Source organism: Pygocentrus nattereri, chromosome 6 (assembly GCF_015220715.1).
Source record: "Pygocentrus nattereri isolate fPygNat1 chromosome 6, fPygNat1.pri, whole genome shotgun sequence".
Taxonomy (NCBI): Eukaryota; Metazoa; Chordata; class Actinopteri; order Characiformes; family Serrasalmidae; genus Pygocentrus; species Pygocentrus nattereri.
Window position 1 is genome coordinate 17,917,405 of NC_051216.1, and position 18,496 is coordinate 17,935,900.

An 18,496-nucleotide genomic window follows, 5' to 3' on the forward strand; every position below is an offset into this window, starting at 1 on the left:
AGATATGGTCTGGTCTTATGGTACACTCTGCAGGACTGTGCCTGCCCTGGCCTGTGGGGACGTGTAGGTTTATTTGTCTGTCCCAGGCTGCACCTGCTGTCATTAGTACTGTCATCCTGCGGGAGGATCTCTGCTGCAGCTAATTGCTCTGGGAGTATTTTCCATGTCTCTAACCTCTTGGGATTAATAGTTACAGACAGTAACTCCTGATGTATCACTTACCACTGCCCTGATACAACACTTGCTATCTGACACTTTGAGGAGGCAGAGATTTGTGCATCTCAAACATCTTGAGATTGTGTTTCAGCAGTTGTAATATTAGCCCAGTAGCATAGGATTGGAATAGACCTTGCAATACATATACACTGGAAGTTTGAATTAACTAATTGCTGGAGGAAAAGTACTACCTTTAAATACAGTAATCTAGTAATTAATATGACTGTTCTTCCTTTCTGCGGTGTCAGCATTTTCCTAGTGCAGATGTTTATCCCTTACTAGTAAGTCATTGTACTATTAAAGGGCAGTCCTTTACATATTTCTTTTACATATATATGTATATTTAATATTCCTTCATCATCAGAATATTTGATCCCCTTCTTTTGTCAATGAATATGTCTTCAAAATCCCAGCAAATCTTCTTGTTCATCTCTGGGAATCTCACAGTATGTTGTTTTAGGGGTTCTACCAAAAAATATAAACATGTATAATGCTTTGTGGCAATTTGTAGTGAGTTTTACTAGTTAGGAATTGCTACTGTAAATAATATGCCTGTAAATAATAAAGTGCAGTTTTCATTAGGCAATAGAAAAGAAAGCACCCAGGTGCCATACATCTGGTATGAAGATGAGCAAACACTAGGTACTGTTCAGTCCCGTAATTTTGAAGAAGGGAAGTCAACCTGTGAAGATGGTGTGACTGAAATAGTTCATTCATTATGTTCTTCAATGCAAGGGGGAATATATTATACTTTTTCCTGCAGCATTTGTCTTGTAAATAAGTTGACGTTACAGTATTTAATTACAAAGACAGTTTAAGACACAAGCAATCTTACTACAAATGGCAACCTGTGAGCTACAGTTCATTTTATGCTTCCCATGACATTGAGGAAATGCTGAAAATCATTTGGTGTACGTGGTAATAAAATTAGTGAAACTGGTAACGTCTTGTGCTATGGTGAATTTCCATAGTTCATAGGATGTTTAACCTGTCAAACCTGAAAACATGTATGGATCCTTGGCTGTTGACTTTTATGCAGTTTTTTTTTTTTTTTTTTTTTTTTTTTTAATGAACCCCAACTCTATAATTCATGTCATTTTTTTGGTTGTCCATGGAAAATGAGTTGTGGTTTGATTTTAAACCTGTTCTGATGATGATTGGTTTTACTGACTGTACTTACTCTGCACTACGCATTTAGCAAAGATTGTTCTCAGGGTGTCACATATGTACACCCTGTTATTTGCTGTAGTGCCATTGTAAATACCTTGCAGAAAAGACATTTTATCTTTTAGAGAAATTGACAATGTTTGTGCCACACTTTTTAGCTGCATGTGTGGTTGTGATCTCACCTGGTCGGCACTAGCTAGTCTATTTGACGCTTTGACTATTGAGGTAACAGATGAATTCCAAGCCAGGTAACTGTCAGCTGTAACAATGTATGATAATATCAAAATAATATCAGTATGGGCAGAGAATTGCTCAAAAAATTATCGGTATGGGACAAATGTTTTGATTTGATCAATGTATATATAGTTTTTCATAATACCTTTTCCCACAATACAAATTTTATGGATGTAGTCCCAGTTTACTTGAGTTATGAATGTTTATGCATTAGCATCAATGATAACATTGACAGATGTGTACAGTTGCATGCAAAAGTTCAAACGTTCCTGGGCAAGTTACATGTTTCTTCTAATCCTCTGCATGGAACAAACTACATTTTACTGCAAATTTTAAAGCAAAGTTTCTATTTTTGTTTATTCAGTTTAAAACAAAACTTTAATTATATAGTGTTCCACAACATTTGCAGTTTAATGAAGTTCCTTACTAATTTGCATATTGTCCTTTGATCTTAAACAATATTAATGGTCGTCTAAGAGCTTTACAGTGAAAAATATAAACTGGTAAATCTCCTATGTGTATGTGTTTGAAGGTACAATTAATTGTCGAATGAGGAAACTACAGGGCCATGATCCAGTTTGAGAATATGCACAAAATATTCTACCCAGGTTCAAGACTGATGCATAGCTATTAGGAGAGACAGTAAACAGCCAGTGCTGATATAGGATGTCCATTGAGGTAATTGTAATTTAATTTGGACAATTTACTAGTTTGCTACCGCTGTTGTGGACATTATTGATTTCACCCCAAATTCTCAGGATGTTTGCTTTATTTGTCCACAGCACTCCTTGGAGAACGTTATATGGAATCTTATGTAAATTTACTTCTGACTGCCGCTTTGCAATCCATTTCTAAACCTCCCTCTCTTATATTCAGCATCAAAGAGTTGTAGAAATTAGTGAATAGACCTGTTATTTTGTGCATACAGCTGATAGCAGTGCATTGTCATGTGTGTGTGATACTCTACGTTAAAAAAACTAAACCAAAAAAAAACCATACATGCCATTCGTGGGTACATCAGACCTGCAGCGTGTTTGCCTTTCTTTTCGTGGCTGCATTGTGTCTGCTGTTATCTCTGTCTCTGCGGCTGTTCGGTCCTCGTTCGCTCTTGACATGTCGTTCATTAGAAGGGGGTCAGCACAGGGAGATTACGCTCTGAGAGCAAATAAACCCAAAGACATGTGTTCCATCAGATCATCAGCCACCGGCTAGATTAATCCACTCCCTGCTATAATGAGTAATATCACTAAGGCACAGCTTAAACAGGCTAAGCTAATTAGCAAATGTGAAGGAATGATCTATTGCAGGCAGGAGATTCTAATTAAAATGCATTGTTGAGGTACGTTAGCGCTAGTGGGCCTTTCCAAACGTCTCTTGCATTTTTGATAGTTGACTGGCCTTCCTCTTGCCTCATTAATGAGGCTGTTGGAGTGATTCTCAATCTATATTCATGTTGAAACGTGGCATCGGGTGTCATGTTGTTAATTGTTTGTGTTGTCTTCTTTATGACTGTGGGCGTCATGTTACGCTGTTCATTGCTGTTCATGGTCTTTTTTTTTTTTTTTTTTCCCTCAGGAAATATTTCATTGTAGCCATTGTAAAGCTCAATGAAGACCATGCAATAGTTTCCTTTGACATCCATGACCAATTCTCGCACATTCAGGTGAAATGCCAGCCTTTATTGAAGGAGTTTGAAAGTGGTGTGAACATTTAGCAGAAAGCACAATTGATTTGCATGCTCTTGTGATTGACTTTACTTTGAGAATGTGCTGAGTTATGGTTGGCTGTCTTGCTGAAAGTGCACAGGTGAGACCAATCACCCACTCACTCTGGAAGCTTCTGATTACACACTCTGCACTTCATGCTTGCTAGTGGAACGTCTTCATTATTCCTTATGCACTGAACACAAGAACACTGCACTGCACCCTCCTGGAATTAAACTTCTTTATAGTGATTTTCTAGCATTAATAGATGCATGTCCTTCACAGTGACCATTAGATGAATAAGATTAGATTATTTATAAGAGCTCAGGTATTAAATATTTTCCTGGTACACACTGAATTACAGCACTTGGATCAGTAATTTCTGATCAGTAATTTATTCCTAAATCTAGCCTGAAGATTGGCTATTTAAATTCCATACATGATGTTAATGCCAGTGTTATTGTGGTCAGTAGATATACTCACACTGATTTCTGGTTGAAGCAATCCCATCTTTTGGTGTTTAGTGTAAAACAAAGTTCACAATATAAACATCTACATTTTTAACAATATCAAACTCTGTTCAGAACATACTTGTGAAAAATAGCTTTTTTTCAATACGTATCTATTCTAAAGTTGGTTCTTTCCATATTGGTTGCACTGTCTTGTTTACTCTTTTATTAAGCAGTGTGTTGACATGTATGGTTACCATGCACACATGGTTACCCATGTAGAGCAGCAGCATTGCCTCCTTTTACTCACCATCCTGTTTATAATGCAGTAAAATTAGTTAAAATCTCTGAGTCACTGCAAAGCTGCAATGTACAAAGCAAATGATACTAAAATGTCATTTCCTGGCTTCATATGTCAGTGTTTTAGCTAGAATATCTAAAATGTTTATATTAGCCACTACTAGTTTACTAATATAACTCTGTCATAAAGATGCTAACAAGCAGTTCAACATTTTACACACTAACGAAGATGACTAAATAAAGGTTGCTGATTAAGTGCTTCATTGTTCTGACATCAATGGCCTTGTTGATCCAGCAGCTGTTTCTGGTGCTTTAATCTAAGCTCATCTGAAATTTAATCTGCCCGCTTAAAAAGCCTTTTTGGTGTTGTTGACTGTTGTAACAGATCGTGAGAACCCCCAACCTCACCAAATATTGACAATGGTGTTGAATATTGCGATACTTTTAAAAATATTGTATCAAAGTTAAAAATTTCAGGATCATGGCAACAAACTTTTACGTATGCATGAATCCTTTTTCCTTTGTGTCCTCTGTTCTTATTTCCTCACGATTGGATGAGATGTGGCAGTATCCCCAAACCTTAGAAGTCTGTTATTGCAGGTCTTAAATGCATGTTTTGATTTTATTTAAAGTTCTTTTGTTTTGTAACTCTGAAATTCTGTCAAAAGTACAATGCAGCGTACATTAAATGAGTGCTATATTTTCTAATTGACACCAATTAGACACAACTATATTTTCTTATGATTTGAATTGGATGATAGGTTGTACATTGGAGAAAGAAAATCATAACAAAAAACTAATGTGGTAATTACTCAATTACATTTAGGTAATTTAGCAAAATGACTAAAATAACCAAACCTCTAAGCCTTTCTTCTTACTTTTAGAGCATATTTCTTTTTGCCTCTTGTTCTGATCCTTTCTTCTCCTGCTCAGTGCAGGAAGGAGTTCAGGGGCATGACTTTGATTGACAGATGTTGATGGGGTCAGAGGTCACAGGGAAGTACATCAAGGCTTTCTGCTTGCACTGACCCCTGCTACACTTCCTGTCAAAGCTGAAGGGCACCATGATGCATTGCCCCTGCTCAAGTGTGGTGTCTAGTTCCATGAACAGAAACCCCACTTTCCCAATACTATGTACAATAATCTCGCTCTCTCTCGCTCTCTCTCTCTCTCTCACTCACACACACACACACACACACACACACACACACACACACACACACACACACACACACACACACACACACACACAACCTTATACCGAATGACAATTAGCATTGTGTACACAGACAGACAGAGCCAAGTCTCTGTACTGTTACTTTACTATGTATGATAATTAATGTCACATAATGTGCACAACCTTAGACCCCCACACCCACACTGCCTATTAAATTTATATACAGTAATTACTATTGAATTAATAAACTAATGCTGGACATGCCACACAAAAGCAATCTCTCTTTCTCTACTTCCTTCCCTCTCTTTCTTTCTCTCTCTTTCTGTCTGTCTTGCTCACACGTACACACACGCATGCTTGCATCAAACTAGTTTGACTAATTACTATTACACACAAATATGCACCCATGCAAATAAAATAATTACTGCTACAGAAATACATGCAAACACACTAGATGTCTTTACATAATATTGCACTAAAGACGCACTAAATATTATGCACACAACAGTAATCTATATATATATATATATATATATATATATATATATATATATATATTCATTTATACATAAAAATATACATATTAAAATATACATTTTTTAAATATAAAATGTGTTTTTCTACTCCTAAAGTCTGATTGGCTGAGCTGCATTTGAAGCTGTTCTAAAATGTTACTGTGAGCTAAAATGTAATGTTGAGCTAAATCTACAATTTCCATTGAAGAATTCAAGTAGAAACACCTAAATATGCTGCCTGAATGTTTTATAAGCTTTACATTCTGTGTTACTGGTAGATCTGCTTCAAGTAGTGTTAAACCCTGTGTGGAAAAAGGAATGTGCAACAGTTTGATGCAAATATCACACATGAAATCACATAGAGGCAACGAAATTAGCATTATTGCTTTAATAGTAATATGATAAGGAAAAGCTTCTTATAATTAGGGATGTATATGGGTACTCAGCTAACTGTTCTAGTTACCAGTATTCAAACACTGAAGTTATTATTTGTTACTTTTCATAACGGAAAGACAAAATATGTAGACCAATGATTCAGTGAATCTCATTTTATGTACCAACTCATTTTAATATGAAAAAAACTTTGCTTGTACTTCTGAGTAAGTATGTTGCAATATATGGCCAATAAGTGTGTGAACATCTGAGAGTGACAACTATATGAGCTTTCTGAACAACCAATTCTAAACCATGGGCACTGATATGGAGATATGTTGGCTCCTCTGCACCAAACCCATCACCACATCCAACCTGCTTTGTGCCCAGGTGCACAGATATGCTGGAACAGAAAAGGGCATTGCCCAAACTCATGCCTCAAAGTTGGAAGCATATGATTGTCTAAAATATATTTGTATGCTGTAGCATTAACATCATTTTTTACTGGACTAAGGGGCCCTTGCCCTGAAAAACAGCTCCGGACCATTATCCCTACTCTTCCAAACTTTTCTGTTGGCACTATGGATTCCGGTGGGTAACATTTTCCTGGCATCTACCAAACCTAGAATCATCAGTCTGACTGATATATATATCTGTCAGGCAATGGGTGTGGCTAAAGCCCCAGACCTCAATAATTAGGTGGGGTATCCACATACTTTTGGCCATAAATAGTGTTTGTTGTACTTTGCTACACCACAACATGAATGCCTTGATGCAAAATAACATATCTGAGATAGTTGTGGAAGAATGGTTTATTTTGATTATTATTCATGATCATTTATTCATGGCACATTTTCAATATTTTGTTATTACTGTTGTACATTTCTTTATTTTATCATTATTTGGCCTCCATTTTTGTCAATGGCATCCCATGGCTTATTTCTTTAGATAAATGCTTTTGGAGCAAGTATTGTAACTCATTTGTTTAAGGTTATAAATATTAGTCTGAACAGTTGATAATGAGCACTGTGTGTATTTTGTTTTTTCTTTAACAGGCAGACATGGACCAACACTTGACTGATGTGTCCAACAGCAAAGCCCAACACTTCACTGTCAAGTAAGATCTGTGTCTGGATGTGTTTGTCTATTTCTGTGTGAGTGTTATTGCATGTGTGTGCACGTTTTTGGACCCATATTTGTTTTTGTGTGTATGTATGCATTAGAGTGTGTATGTGTTTGTGTGTGCTGATATGTTTTCTCCTGCTGTGTTGTTTTTCAGCCTGTCCTCATATCATTAGCAGGCATTCTAATTTCCCTGCTCTTTGCTGAAAAGATCAAGGCAATGTTGAACTTGCATATGAAATGATGAATCATTAAACAACTACAAAAGCACAGGGAAAGAGGGTTAACAACACAAACAAACGTGCATAAATTAGGACTCTGAGTGTGCGGAGGGTGGGGGGTGGGGTTGAGGGTGGGTTATGGATGGCTAATGAGCTAGTATGGGATTAGAGATGGCCTCTTGCTTTGCTCTTCTGAGGCCCAGCACACATCTGACAGTCGGATCCTGAGTGTAAATCTGACCAGCACTGAATCTGATGCCTGCTGCATCACTGCCATACATGTTGCGTTCACAAGCTCATCCCACATGCAAAGGCATAATTATGGAGTTCATCCAACTTGCAAAATCAGTAATGAAGTTTTTGTGTTCAGATTATACAGTCGTAGACAGAAAACCTGGGCATATTTGTGAAGGTCTGCTTTAGGCATTTTTTATAGGAGGAGGAATAAATACAACCCATAGTAATACTAGGGATACACAAGTGGAATCGGCAGATTTTTGGTTCAGATCAGCTGTTTTTTGGTCGAGTGCATAACTGGCGCTCAACTAATTTGTTGCCTTTTAATGTTTTTTTTTTTCTTTTTTCTGGAATAGGCCATAAAAATTCATGGTGCATTCCAATACAATACAACACAATGAAAATGTGTGCTATTTATTTCAGCATTTCTGTAGAAATGTATGTAAACCTTTGAAGAACCTCTCTGATGGGAATGTGCAGAAGCACATTTTGTAGCATCAGTTGTGCTTTGGACCTCTTTTTGGATTGAAAGAGAAGCAAAAAGAATTCAGTCAAAGCGTGGTGAAGCATGTGTCTTCCAGGGATTTTACTGAATTTACTGTTGACAACCTATTTTCATCAGTATAATGTTGATTTTTGTTTTTGAGAGCCAAACATCAAGTCAGAACTTCTCTTTGATGAGTGCAGCAGAGTAAAGTGACGTTAATACATAAGGACATATGACGTGGTCTGAGATACCAGGCTTCACAGGGTGGCCCACAGCAGCACACACACACCGTATCTTAACATATTTTTCTCTATAACTATTTTTTCTCTAAAGCTATGGTAAACCAAACTGCTGCCTCCCTTTTTTTATGGTAGGCGTGGAGCAAATGTCAGGCAAGTATGAGTGGTACTGATATGAGGTTTTTGGAGAGAATGTACTCTTCTGTAATGTTAGCTACTTAACTAGTCCTTTTACAACTGTGAATGACAAGTGAGAGGGGAGCGGTTTCTCTGTTTAGTGTTCTTTAGGAAAGTTTGCCACAGTTCGCCCTTTTGTTTTCTTCAGATTGTGGCAGGATTAATGTTCATGTAGATGAACTCTGCAGAGAACAATGTGAAATGCTACCAGAAAGAAATTCCTTTTTCTCATCTTTGTGTCCTTTTCCATTCAAATTAATGTATTTTTTAAATTTTACTTGCAATTGGCATGAATGTGGCATATCATTACTTTTTTTTCAATTTCAACAACAAAATCTTACATAGTGCAGCTCTACTTGATGGCCAATTGATTATTAACAATGAACTTCCATTGGCTGTCTGAATAGCAAAGTTTCTTGCAGTCTTCAGACAAATACTGAAGACCTGTTTCTTTGATGCATCGAAATGAACATTAATTTTGCATTTAATGTCAGTATCAATTAATGAATTATCAAAGTAGTCTCTGTCAATTGTGTATCTGAGTAGCTACATTTTTTTATTGTCTAGAAATGTAAATATACTCAAGCAAATATAACTGCTAGCCAAGCCTATTTTGTAAACACACTGCAAATAATGTCATTATCTAGTCAATTTTTGTTCTCTTCTTCATTTCCTCCCATTGTAAAGGTGTGTATTATGCAAGTAACAGTTACTAAAAGTTCACAGCCTAATTGGTGACTGAGTGAATTGCATCTAGATTCACCTACCATATCAAATCAAATCAAATTTATTTGTATAGCGCTTTTGATGACAACTGATGTCACAAAGCAGCTTCACAGAATTCCAGAAAAGACAAAGTTTTAACTTAGACCAATGAACGTGGGCTTACCTCCACCATGATGAAAAGAAACATCCATGTCCATCTTTTAGGTCAGGAAGTAGTATTTATGATCATTTCTATAGCACATGAAGGCAGCAACAGTACAGATATAAATATGTTTTACTGGAGAACAGCAGGTCGTGCAAGCCATGCTCTTACAGCATGGCACATTCACATTATTAACAATGAGAAATAATCACATCAGATTGGATGGAAGATGTGATCACCTTGCTTTGGCCATGTAATCAAAGCTGTCTCTACGAGTGATTTTGTGCATCAGCCCACAGCTACCTGAGACGGTTTTCAGAAGAAGGGGAAAAAAAGTGCAACTGTCTAAGTGCAGTCCACAGGGCCACTATGGAGAACTGATAGGGTCATCTCCCTGCTGACTGACCCCAGGTCTGTGCCACATGTAGTACCTCTCACCATGGCAACCTGCTGTTCTATTCCTCCTCCCCACCAGTCTAATGTCTAATGCTTCACACAGCCAGCAAACGACCCTTGAAATTGAGAGGAAGAAATGAATTATCACAGCTACTTGAAATATAGAAATTGAAAGCCATAAGTGTGACCTGCCGCTCGCTAATGGCAGGCCTATAGGAATGTGTAAAGTAAAAACGGTCTGCTGCTCCTCAGCCATTTAAAATGTTGGCCAAAAAATAAATAAATAATAATAAAGAGTGAGAGTGTGTAACAAGTGCACATACGCAGACTGCACATATTGGCGTAATGTTAGGCAAGCACATATGCAGAAATGTAATGAACGACCTGGGGTAGCGATAAGGGCAATGCATGTTGCCTTTTTTTTTTCTTTTTTCCAGTTAGATTTATTTTTAACACCAGTTCAGCGTGCACCATGCTGAGCCAGTAATTTACTGAAGCTGTTTGCCTCCAGCCTAAAGCTGAAAGAGCAATTCTTACTGTGTTTCCATATTTGGACCTTTCTTTTTTTTTTTTTTTTTTAAAACTCCCTCTAATATAAACACTACTTTTGTCCCACCTGCTGAACACCAGAGGCCTGAAACCCACCTACACTTGTAATTGCAGTATGATTACAATTTGTGCTGTGATATTTAAAAAAAATCTATATCTTGATATTTTTCAAAGATACTTTAGCATCTGGTAGGCTAGCTTGTTTGAATTGGACTGTATTAATATGATTTCCTATAAAATTACACCAACTAATTTATTTCTACTAGCTTCTCAAGAGAGACATAACTATTTTGTAGAATAGAATGTTATAATTGATATAATGCTTAATATCTATCAATATTGATATTGATAGATATCCTAAATATACTAAATATACTAAAAATACTATAATATACTAAAACCAGTAATAATCAGTTTTGCTGTGTGACACCAGTGCTGGTATATGGGTATTTTTCATTGCACAGGCCTGCTTGTCCTCAGTCATTTCATTTGCGCAGCAGTTGCAGTTGGCAACACCGTTTCATTGTTGTGCAGTGACTAACAGGTGAAAGTCAGCACAGAGCTTACTTTGTCAACCTTACCTGGCCTTACGAAGCTTGTAGGTCTGGACACAAGGCTGTAAGCCTGAGGTTAAGGCCTGGTGGAGCTCATCTGGGATGGTAGCTGTGGGGTAGCGATAAGCAATAAGCATTGGCACACCAGTAGAAGAATGATGGCAATGAATATTATAGAACAGCCAAGGTTACAGATATACAGAGCTGAGGGTATGTGCCTGAGTCAGCGACATTACTGTTTACATATAAACCACGTCTGATCTGTCTTGCCCTTCAGTCACCCCTCACTGTTCACGTTTCTCCGTATCCGCTTCACTTTTTCCTCCTCAGCTCACTTGTTTCCTTTGTCTGTCTGGTCTCCATGACCTCTCTCTCTCTTGCTCTCGCTCTCACTCTCGCTCTCATTTCCTCTCACTTTCTCACCCTCTTGCTCTCATTCTCTCTTGCTCTCGCTCTCATTCTCTCTTGCTCTCTCGCTCTCATTCTCTCTTGCTCTCTCGCTCTCATTCTCTCTTGCTCTCTCGCTCTCATTGTCTCTTGCTCTCTCGCTCTCATTGTCTCTTGCTCTCTCGCTCTCATTGTCTCTTGCTCTCTCGCTCTCATTGTCTCTTGCTCTCTCGCTCTCATTCTCTCTTGCTCTCTCACTCTTGTTCTGTCTTGCTCTCATTCTCTCACTCTTGCTCTCATTCTCTCTACCCCTCTCTCTCCCCTCTCTCTCTCCCTCTCCATCTTCTTGTCTGTCTTCCTCTCTTGCTATTTGTTTCTCTTTTTTCCCTATTCTTTCTAGGTTGTCTTTGACTCTTTTTTTAAAGTTTTGATTTACTCTTGCAATCTTTGTCTCTTCCTCTCTTTCTACTTCTCTTATTTGCTTCTCTTTCTCTGTCTCTGTGCCTCTTACTGTCTGTGTTCTGTCTTTCTTTTGCTCTCTCTTGCTCTGCTGTTTTTCTCTCTCTCTCTCTCTCTCTGGTGGGCCGTAGGGTGTGCTCTCTCTTATCTCCTGCTCTATTGTGGTGCTGACAGGCTGCTGTCAAAGCCCTGAAGCCTTTTTCACACTGACACTCGTTTATCATCCTCCTCTCATCACCCTCTCTGCCAATCACACACATACTGATAAACATCCTCTATATCAGAGAGGGAGAGGGAGTTAAGCCTTAACCTCCACTAGCTTCTACCCCCCCTCTGGCGCCTAAAGCTCAGACAGTTTGCTCAGCCTCAGTTTGATGGAATCGGAGGGGATATGTTTCAGACGTGCTGCTTTAATTTTGTTTCAGATTAACTCTGATACGAAAGATTTGCCTTTTTCTTGACTCTTCTTAGATAAAACGTGGATGCATAAGACTTTGTAATGGAAGTAGAAGAAGCTTTCTCAAAATCAATTAATCCCAACCTGTTCTGGAGTGAAAAGTAATAGAAGCAAAGAAAAGATCTGGCTCTGGTAATCTGGGCCTGTATTAGAGTGGATTAAAGCTGTATTGTGGCAGCATCAGTGTGGAGCTGGATCAATACTACTGTGTGCTGATGGGCAGCGTGTGTGTGTGTGTGTGTATGTGGGTAACTCCCTGTTCTGAGTGTGGCACTGTGAGTGACAGCAGAGTACACAGAAGCTTATGCCCTCATACAGAATCAGTCAATCAGGAGGTCAGAGATGCCAGGCCTGGGCCTAATTGCCCCTGTTTGAGGAAATGAATCAGCTCGATTTACCCTTGTATCCGTAATCTCTGTTCTTTATCTTGGACTGTGAGAGAAGTAAAAAAGGAAAGTAACTATTGAGGGATTACTTTTCATCTGCTGTTTTTTCTCTTCTGAAATTTGATGCAGTTTTAAAATATTGGCATGTCATTCTGGGCTGATGCCAATATTCAGTACTTTTCTTGTACGTATCTGTTGCTGCTGATGTCAATCCATACACATTTATGAAATCTAAAAAAAAGGATTAAGTAAACCAGAATCAGCACAACAGAGAAACATTTTTTTTGTTAGGGAGTTCATAAATTCATAAAATGGAGTTTAGTATTATAAGACAGCACAACCTAAACATTATACTTCTATGGTAAATGAATCATCAAATATCAATTTAAATTATTAGTCAAAATTAAGCATTAATCCAAGGTGGAACCATTTTATTTGTAAACAGTTACCGCTTTAAGATGTAACTAACAGCATTGTGAATACCCTTTATTTATTAAGCCAAGATATCTTGGAGTTATCTTATTCTATTGGCAGATAATTTAGCTTGTTTAAGGAAAGAACGCAGTCATAGATCTGGTGCCTTTAATTTTTTAAACATTTATCTGCCGATGCCTATTTAATTATAGTAGAATTGCCTTCTTTCATTGGCAAATAATTTTGCTACTTTCAAAAAATAATGCGGAGAATGTGCTTCTTTCATGAAATAATGCAGATAATTTTGCTTTTTTTAAGAAATGGTCATCTGTCTGATGACAATACTGAAATCATACATCCCTAATTTATTTAACTTCACATAATCATATTTTTACATTGAGGTCATTTGTTTGCCATTGACTTGTTGAGAGACGTACTGCATTTATTTCTTAGCTTCTGTGTGCTTCTGTCCTGATTTTGAATTGGAATATGTAAAAGGGGTTTGTTGGTGAACGTGTTAGTTGATCTGATTATAAGGAACATAATGAATAATCTTCTTGGTAAGTGTAGCAGTTGCTGTTTTTCTTCCGTTTTGTTTTTAATCAGATTGTTCTTGTGATACTGTACTCAGGTATACTAATATTTAGCACATTCAGTCTATCTCAAGGGCTTTGTTAACACCTTCTCATCCAACATTTCTTCTGAAATCAACAATATTAATATGGATTCGGTTCCTCCTTAGCTGCACTAACAACCTCTACTTTTCTGGGAAGCCTTTACTCTAGATTTACTGTGAGGGCTTGACTGCATTTAGTCACAAGAGCATTTCTGAGGTCAGGTACTGATGTTGGGTACTTGGCTCTGGCTAACTCCAGCTCATCCCAAAAGCACTGGACAGTGCTTAATCACTCCAGAGGATGTACTGCTGCACAGCCCAAAGCTGGCGGTCTTTATACACTTCTGGCGGATGCTTTGCATTGGGTGGCTTGAGGCTCATTTGTGGCTTCTAAAGGGCGTCCCATTCTATTGGCATTTCTTTTCTATGGAGATTGTACATGCTATGTATGCACAATTGAGTGTCTATGTCAACAGTGTCTGGATGCTTCTGGACATGTATGTATGTATGTATGTATGTATGTATGTATGTATGTACATAAGCGTCTATCGTGATCTGTGCTATTGTTGACTTGGATTTATTTGCATGGCTTGTGAGTGAGTGGGTGCCTCATGAGTGACTGAATGAAAGGTAGCCTTAGTAAATAAGATGATAATTTGAGCTGTCTGTTAGGAGTGCAGACAGAATTACTCAGGCAGACTTACTTACACATACACACACGCGTACTCCATGCCCCTCTCCACATGCCTCCTCTATTACTCACTGTAGTCCGTTCCTCATAATGCCGAGCTGAATCCTCATGCATAATAGCAGCCACATAAAGAAACAGCAACTGTATTCAAATAGCTCTCTATTCAGAGCAGAAGTGGCAGCTAATTCTGCTCCATCTCCTCTAAAGAAGCTCCGTATTCAGACTGTTCACACTAAAAAGGGCATATCTTCATCTGAGCCACCATGCTTTGTTGTCTTTATTTTGTTTCTCTTGAGAGAATCTGAGAGAACTCAGCACTTTGAAGGTGCTGGTTTGTGCTAGAGAAACATAGTGAGTGTAATGTGCTCTCTTTCATTGCAGCCTGTCTTTTATTTATGTCTTTTTTTGTGTGTTTTGTGAAGGACGGAGCAGGTAGATAAAGAGGACACCTGTGCCTGTGCTTCCATGCTCTCTTCCTCACTTTCTCTGTTGTTCTCTCCCTCCCTTTCACGCCATCATCCTTTCATCCACCGTGCTTCATTTCTAAATGAGCGTGGCAGGGCTTCCTCATAGCCCATTTGTTTGTCCATTAATGCAGGCTGCCTAAACCGCAGAGAAAACGAGAGCAAGAGCAGAAATAGAAGTGAAGTGCTAGCACTAGGAGATGGGAGCTGGTGGAGATAGAAGAGAGAGAGAGAGAGAGAGAGAGAGACCGCAGTAGTGGGTGTGAGAGGTTATTTATTCTATTTTCTTCCTCATTTTAATGCATGTGATTTTCATTAAGCCTGCCTAATTAATTATGGGCTTATTTTGCTCCTCCTCAAGGAGCTCTTCTCTTTGATATGTGTTATTTAGTCTGGCCTTGATTAATGGGAAGTTTTGGTGAGTTGATGAAACTGCACTGCAGTGAGCTCTGACTACCAGAACTTTACTTTACAGCTCTTCATACTTCTGCTCTGGTTTGTTTTTCAGCTTATTCTGTTATTCTCTCTCTCTCTCTCGCTTGCACTCACGCACTCACGCACTCACGCACTCACGCACTCACGCACTCACTCACTCACTCACTCACTCACTCACTCACTCACTCACGCACTTACGCACTCACGCACTCACGCACTCACGCACGCACTCACTCTCTCTCACTCGATCCTCCCCCGCCTCCCTCCCTCTTTCTTCTTCCTCTCTTTTCCAATAACTCTCACTCTCTTTTGTTCAGACCACATTAAAAGTTTCAAAAACTTACATACATGTTTTCAGAACAAAAATATCTCCAAAATGAAAACTTTTCAGAAGTTAAAAAACATACTTTAATTTTAATGTAAGTCAGTGTAATCAGAGATTTTAGGTAATTTCTCTTGGCCAGTTCATCACACACACAGTGTAAAGAGCAACAGGCATTTTCTTGGGGCTTTATTCAGACAGCAGTGATATATAAAAGAAGAGAAAATGTAAACTATCAGCTAGTAAAGTTAATAAATCATTTAATAAAGTAAGAAATAATTAAACAATGTGGTTGGTATATGGATGTGGCATATAACAAGAGAGGAAAAAGTTATTTTATTATCAAATATATTTATGTAATTAAGAACAAGATAAAAAGTCCAACATTATGTGTACATCTATGTGAAGAAGAGAATAGGTTGTGGTTTGGTCTCCTAATATAATCACTTATATTTCAGTATCTCCCAAAGAAGTTGTTTGTTTTTCAAACTGATTAAAATATTTATTTCACAGTATTCTGCTCACTCCTGCTTTCATTCTCTCCTACTCACTGTCTCGCTTGCTCACTCGCGCACTCACTCGCTCACTCTCTCTCTCGCTCACTGTCTTACTGTTCCTCATTTCCTCCCTCTTTTACATTCTTTCACTCTTCATTTTTCATATTCACTCTGACAGTCTTTCATATTTGCTATCGTTCTTTACATTTACAGCATTTAGCAGACACTCTTATCTAGAGCGACTTAAAAAAAGTGCTTTGTCTATCTAGAGAAAGTATCGTTGCTAGTTACTAATAGGTCAGAGAGAAAGCAGGTCCTGAGCTCAGATACTGCTAGAAACAAAGTCACTGCTGATACTCTGAGAAAAAGGAACAAAGTTGAACACAGATCAGTGCAATACACTACATACGTGCAGTACAACTTTCTTATAGCCACATACTCATTCAGTCTATCAGCCACTCAGTATCTCTCATGGTCTCACTCACTCACAGGCAGAAGTCTCTCTCTTTCAGTCTTAGCATTCTTTATTCTCTTCTCTCAAATGTGTACTCGCACACCACAATATTATTTTAAGTTATTCATAATCATTTATAAGTGTTCTCTTTGTTTCTGTAATGGTAATAACTTTTTATAAAGCACTTTTCATGTGTAGCAGCTTAATGTTTTACAGTAAAATAGTAAGTTTAAAAAATAAAACCAGTAACACACAACATAAGAGAGCAATAAATAAAAATATAGTAAAAATGTTTTCAGATGTTTTTTTCCTCTCCGTGTACTGTATACAAAGCGCTTAGCTAGTCCCCCACATGCTCACAAAACACAGCTTTCAGGCAATTAGTGGGCCATGCCGATTACAGAAAAGAGAAGGAAAATGGCGATAGAGAGAGGAAGAGGAAGGTCAGAACAGGATTAATGACTTCAGAGGCTGTGTGTGTGTGTGTGTGTGGTCGTGGTCAGCCTGATAAACTCATTAACACCACATGGCAGGCAAATGATTGCGCTGAACGTCCGTTTCGGAGTGTTGGAGGAAACAGCCTGAGGAAAGGAGAGCTGATCCAAGCATTCTTTCAGTCTGGCCTGAGCCTGTGCCTCAGCTTCGGCATCTCCCCTTAGGCCTGCCTGTTTCACACACTGCTCACTCTGAGTCACACAGATTCACTGTGGCACACTGAGTGAGGAGGACATGCTTCAGGAGTTCAACATGTTTCCTGACCTGAACCTGAGTGGGAAGTTTACCAAGTACTGATATTGTCCCATGATAAGGTTGTTTACATTTTGTGGATTTTGGGATAAGTTAGAACAGCCCCACATCTAAGTGAAATTTATCATGAACTTAAAGTAATACAGCCAAGGAAAAAACACAATTGATAAAAATAGATGGGTTTGGTTCTAAAATCTGATTGGCTAAATCCCGTTCTAAGCTGATGCACACATCTACACTGTATAGTACTGTGGAAGAGTCAAAGACCGTCTTTCATTTATTTCATTTCCAGTCAAAACAGCCAGTAATTGCAAGTTATTAGTTTTCAGCAGCGGGGAAAAAACAAACACGACATTGCACAAAAGCCTCAACAAAATATATTACCTTTCACATTATTCACTGTGTCGACTCTTTGTATTAATTTCAGCTTTTTTTCTTTTAGGGAGACCCGTTTTTAGTTTTTAGAAATCTGCAGCAATATTTTCTACATCTTCAAGGCTGAGTTATGTTTTTTTCTAATGATCTAAGTATATGGAAGTGTATCAGTATCGAAATTAAAATGAGAATGTAAAATTGCATTGGATTTATGTGTTTGCATTTAAATTTCCCACTCCTGTATGCAATATTAAGCTCAAAATGAAAATTCAAATTGACAAGTTGGGAAGACCATGAAAGTGAAATTGCCGTCTGACAGAATCCATCTCAAAGGCATTTTGGCACAGAATGAGCGCACAAGGGCAACTGCAAAGAGGAGAGGTGCTATTTCCCATTTACATTTGAATTTTGCCATCTTTCTAGCTTGGTATTCTCTTTGATAATGCAATTTAAATATATTATTAGAGACAGCAAATGCATACAAGATAAATTACATTTTAATTATCATTTAGACACAATTATTCCATAATCATATTAGGTATAAATATCTGGGAATACATTTTAATTTAAATAAAGCTACTAGAAAAACATCTACATGTGTGTAAATGAAATGTCAATATTAGTATACCAAATGGCAAATTAAAATTTAGGCAGTATTTAGGCACTTAAGCAGTATTGCATTAGAATTTTTATTTTGAGCGCAGTGTTGTATGTATGAGTGGGAAATGCAACTATACAAAAGCATTGTTATTTTACAGAATACACTTTTACAGCTTTCATACAAGTAATCCCTATTACAGTTTTATACT

At 37.9% G+C, this 18,496-nt stretch overlaps 1 protein-coding gene across 5 annotated transcripts in view; it reads left to right on the top strand.

Moving 5' to 3' along the window:
• Nucleotides 1-18,496, top strand: part of pard3bb (par-3 family cell polarity regulator beta b) — a 330,914-nt gene that overhangs the window by 108,055 nt on the left and 204,363 nt on the right. For all 5 annotated transcript variants that reach the window (XM_017691685.2, XM_017691687.2, XM_017691688.2 and 2 more), the window contains exon 6: nt 7,189-7,250. In XM_017691685.2, coding sequence (XP_017547174.1) covers nt 7,189-7,250 — 62 coding nt within the window. The remainder of the gene's footprint in view (nt 1-7,188; nt 7,251-18,496) is intronic.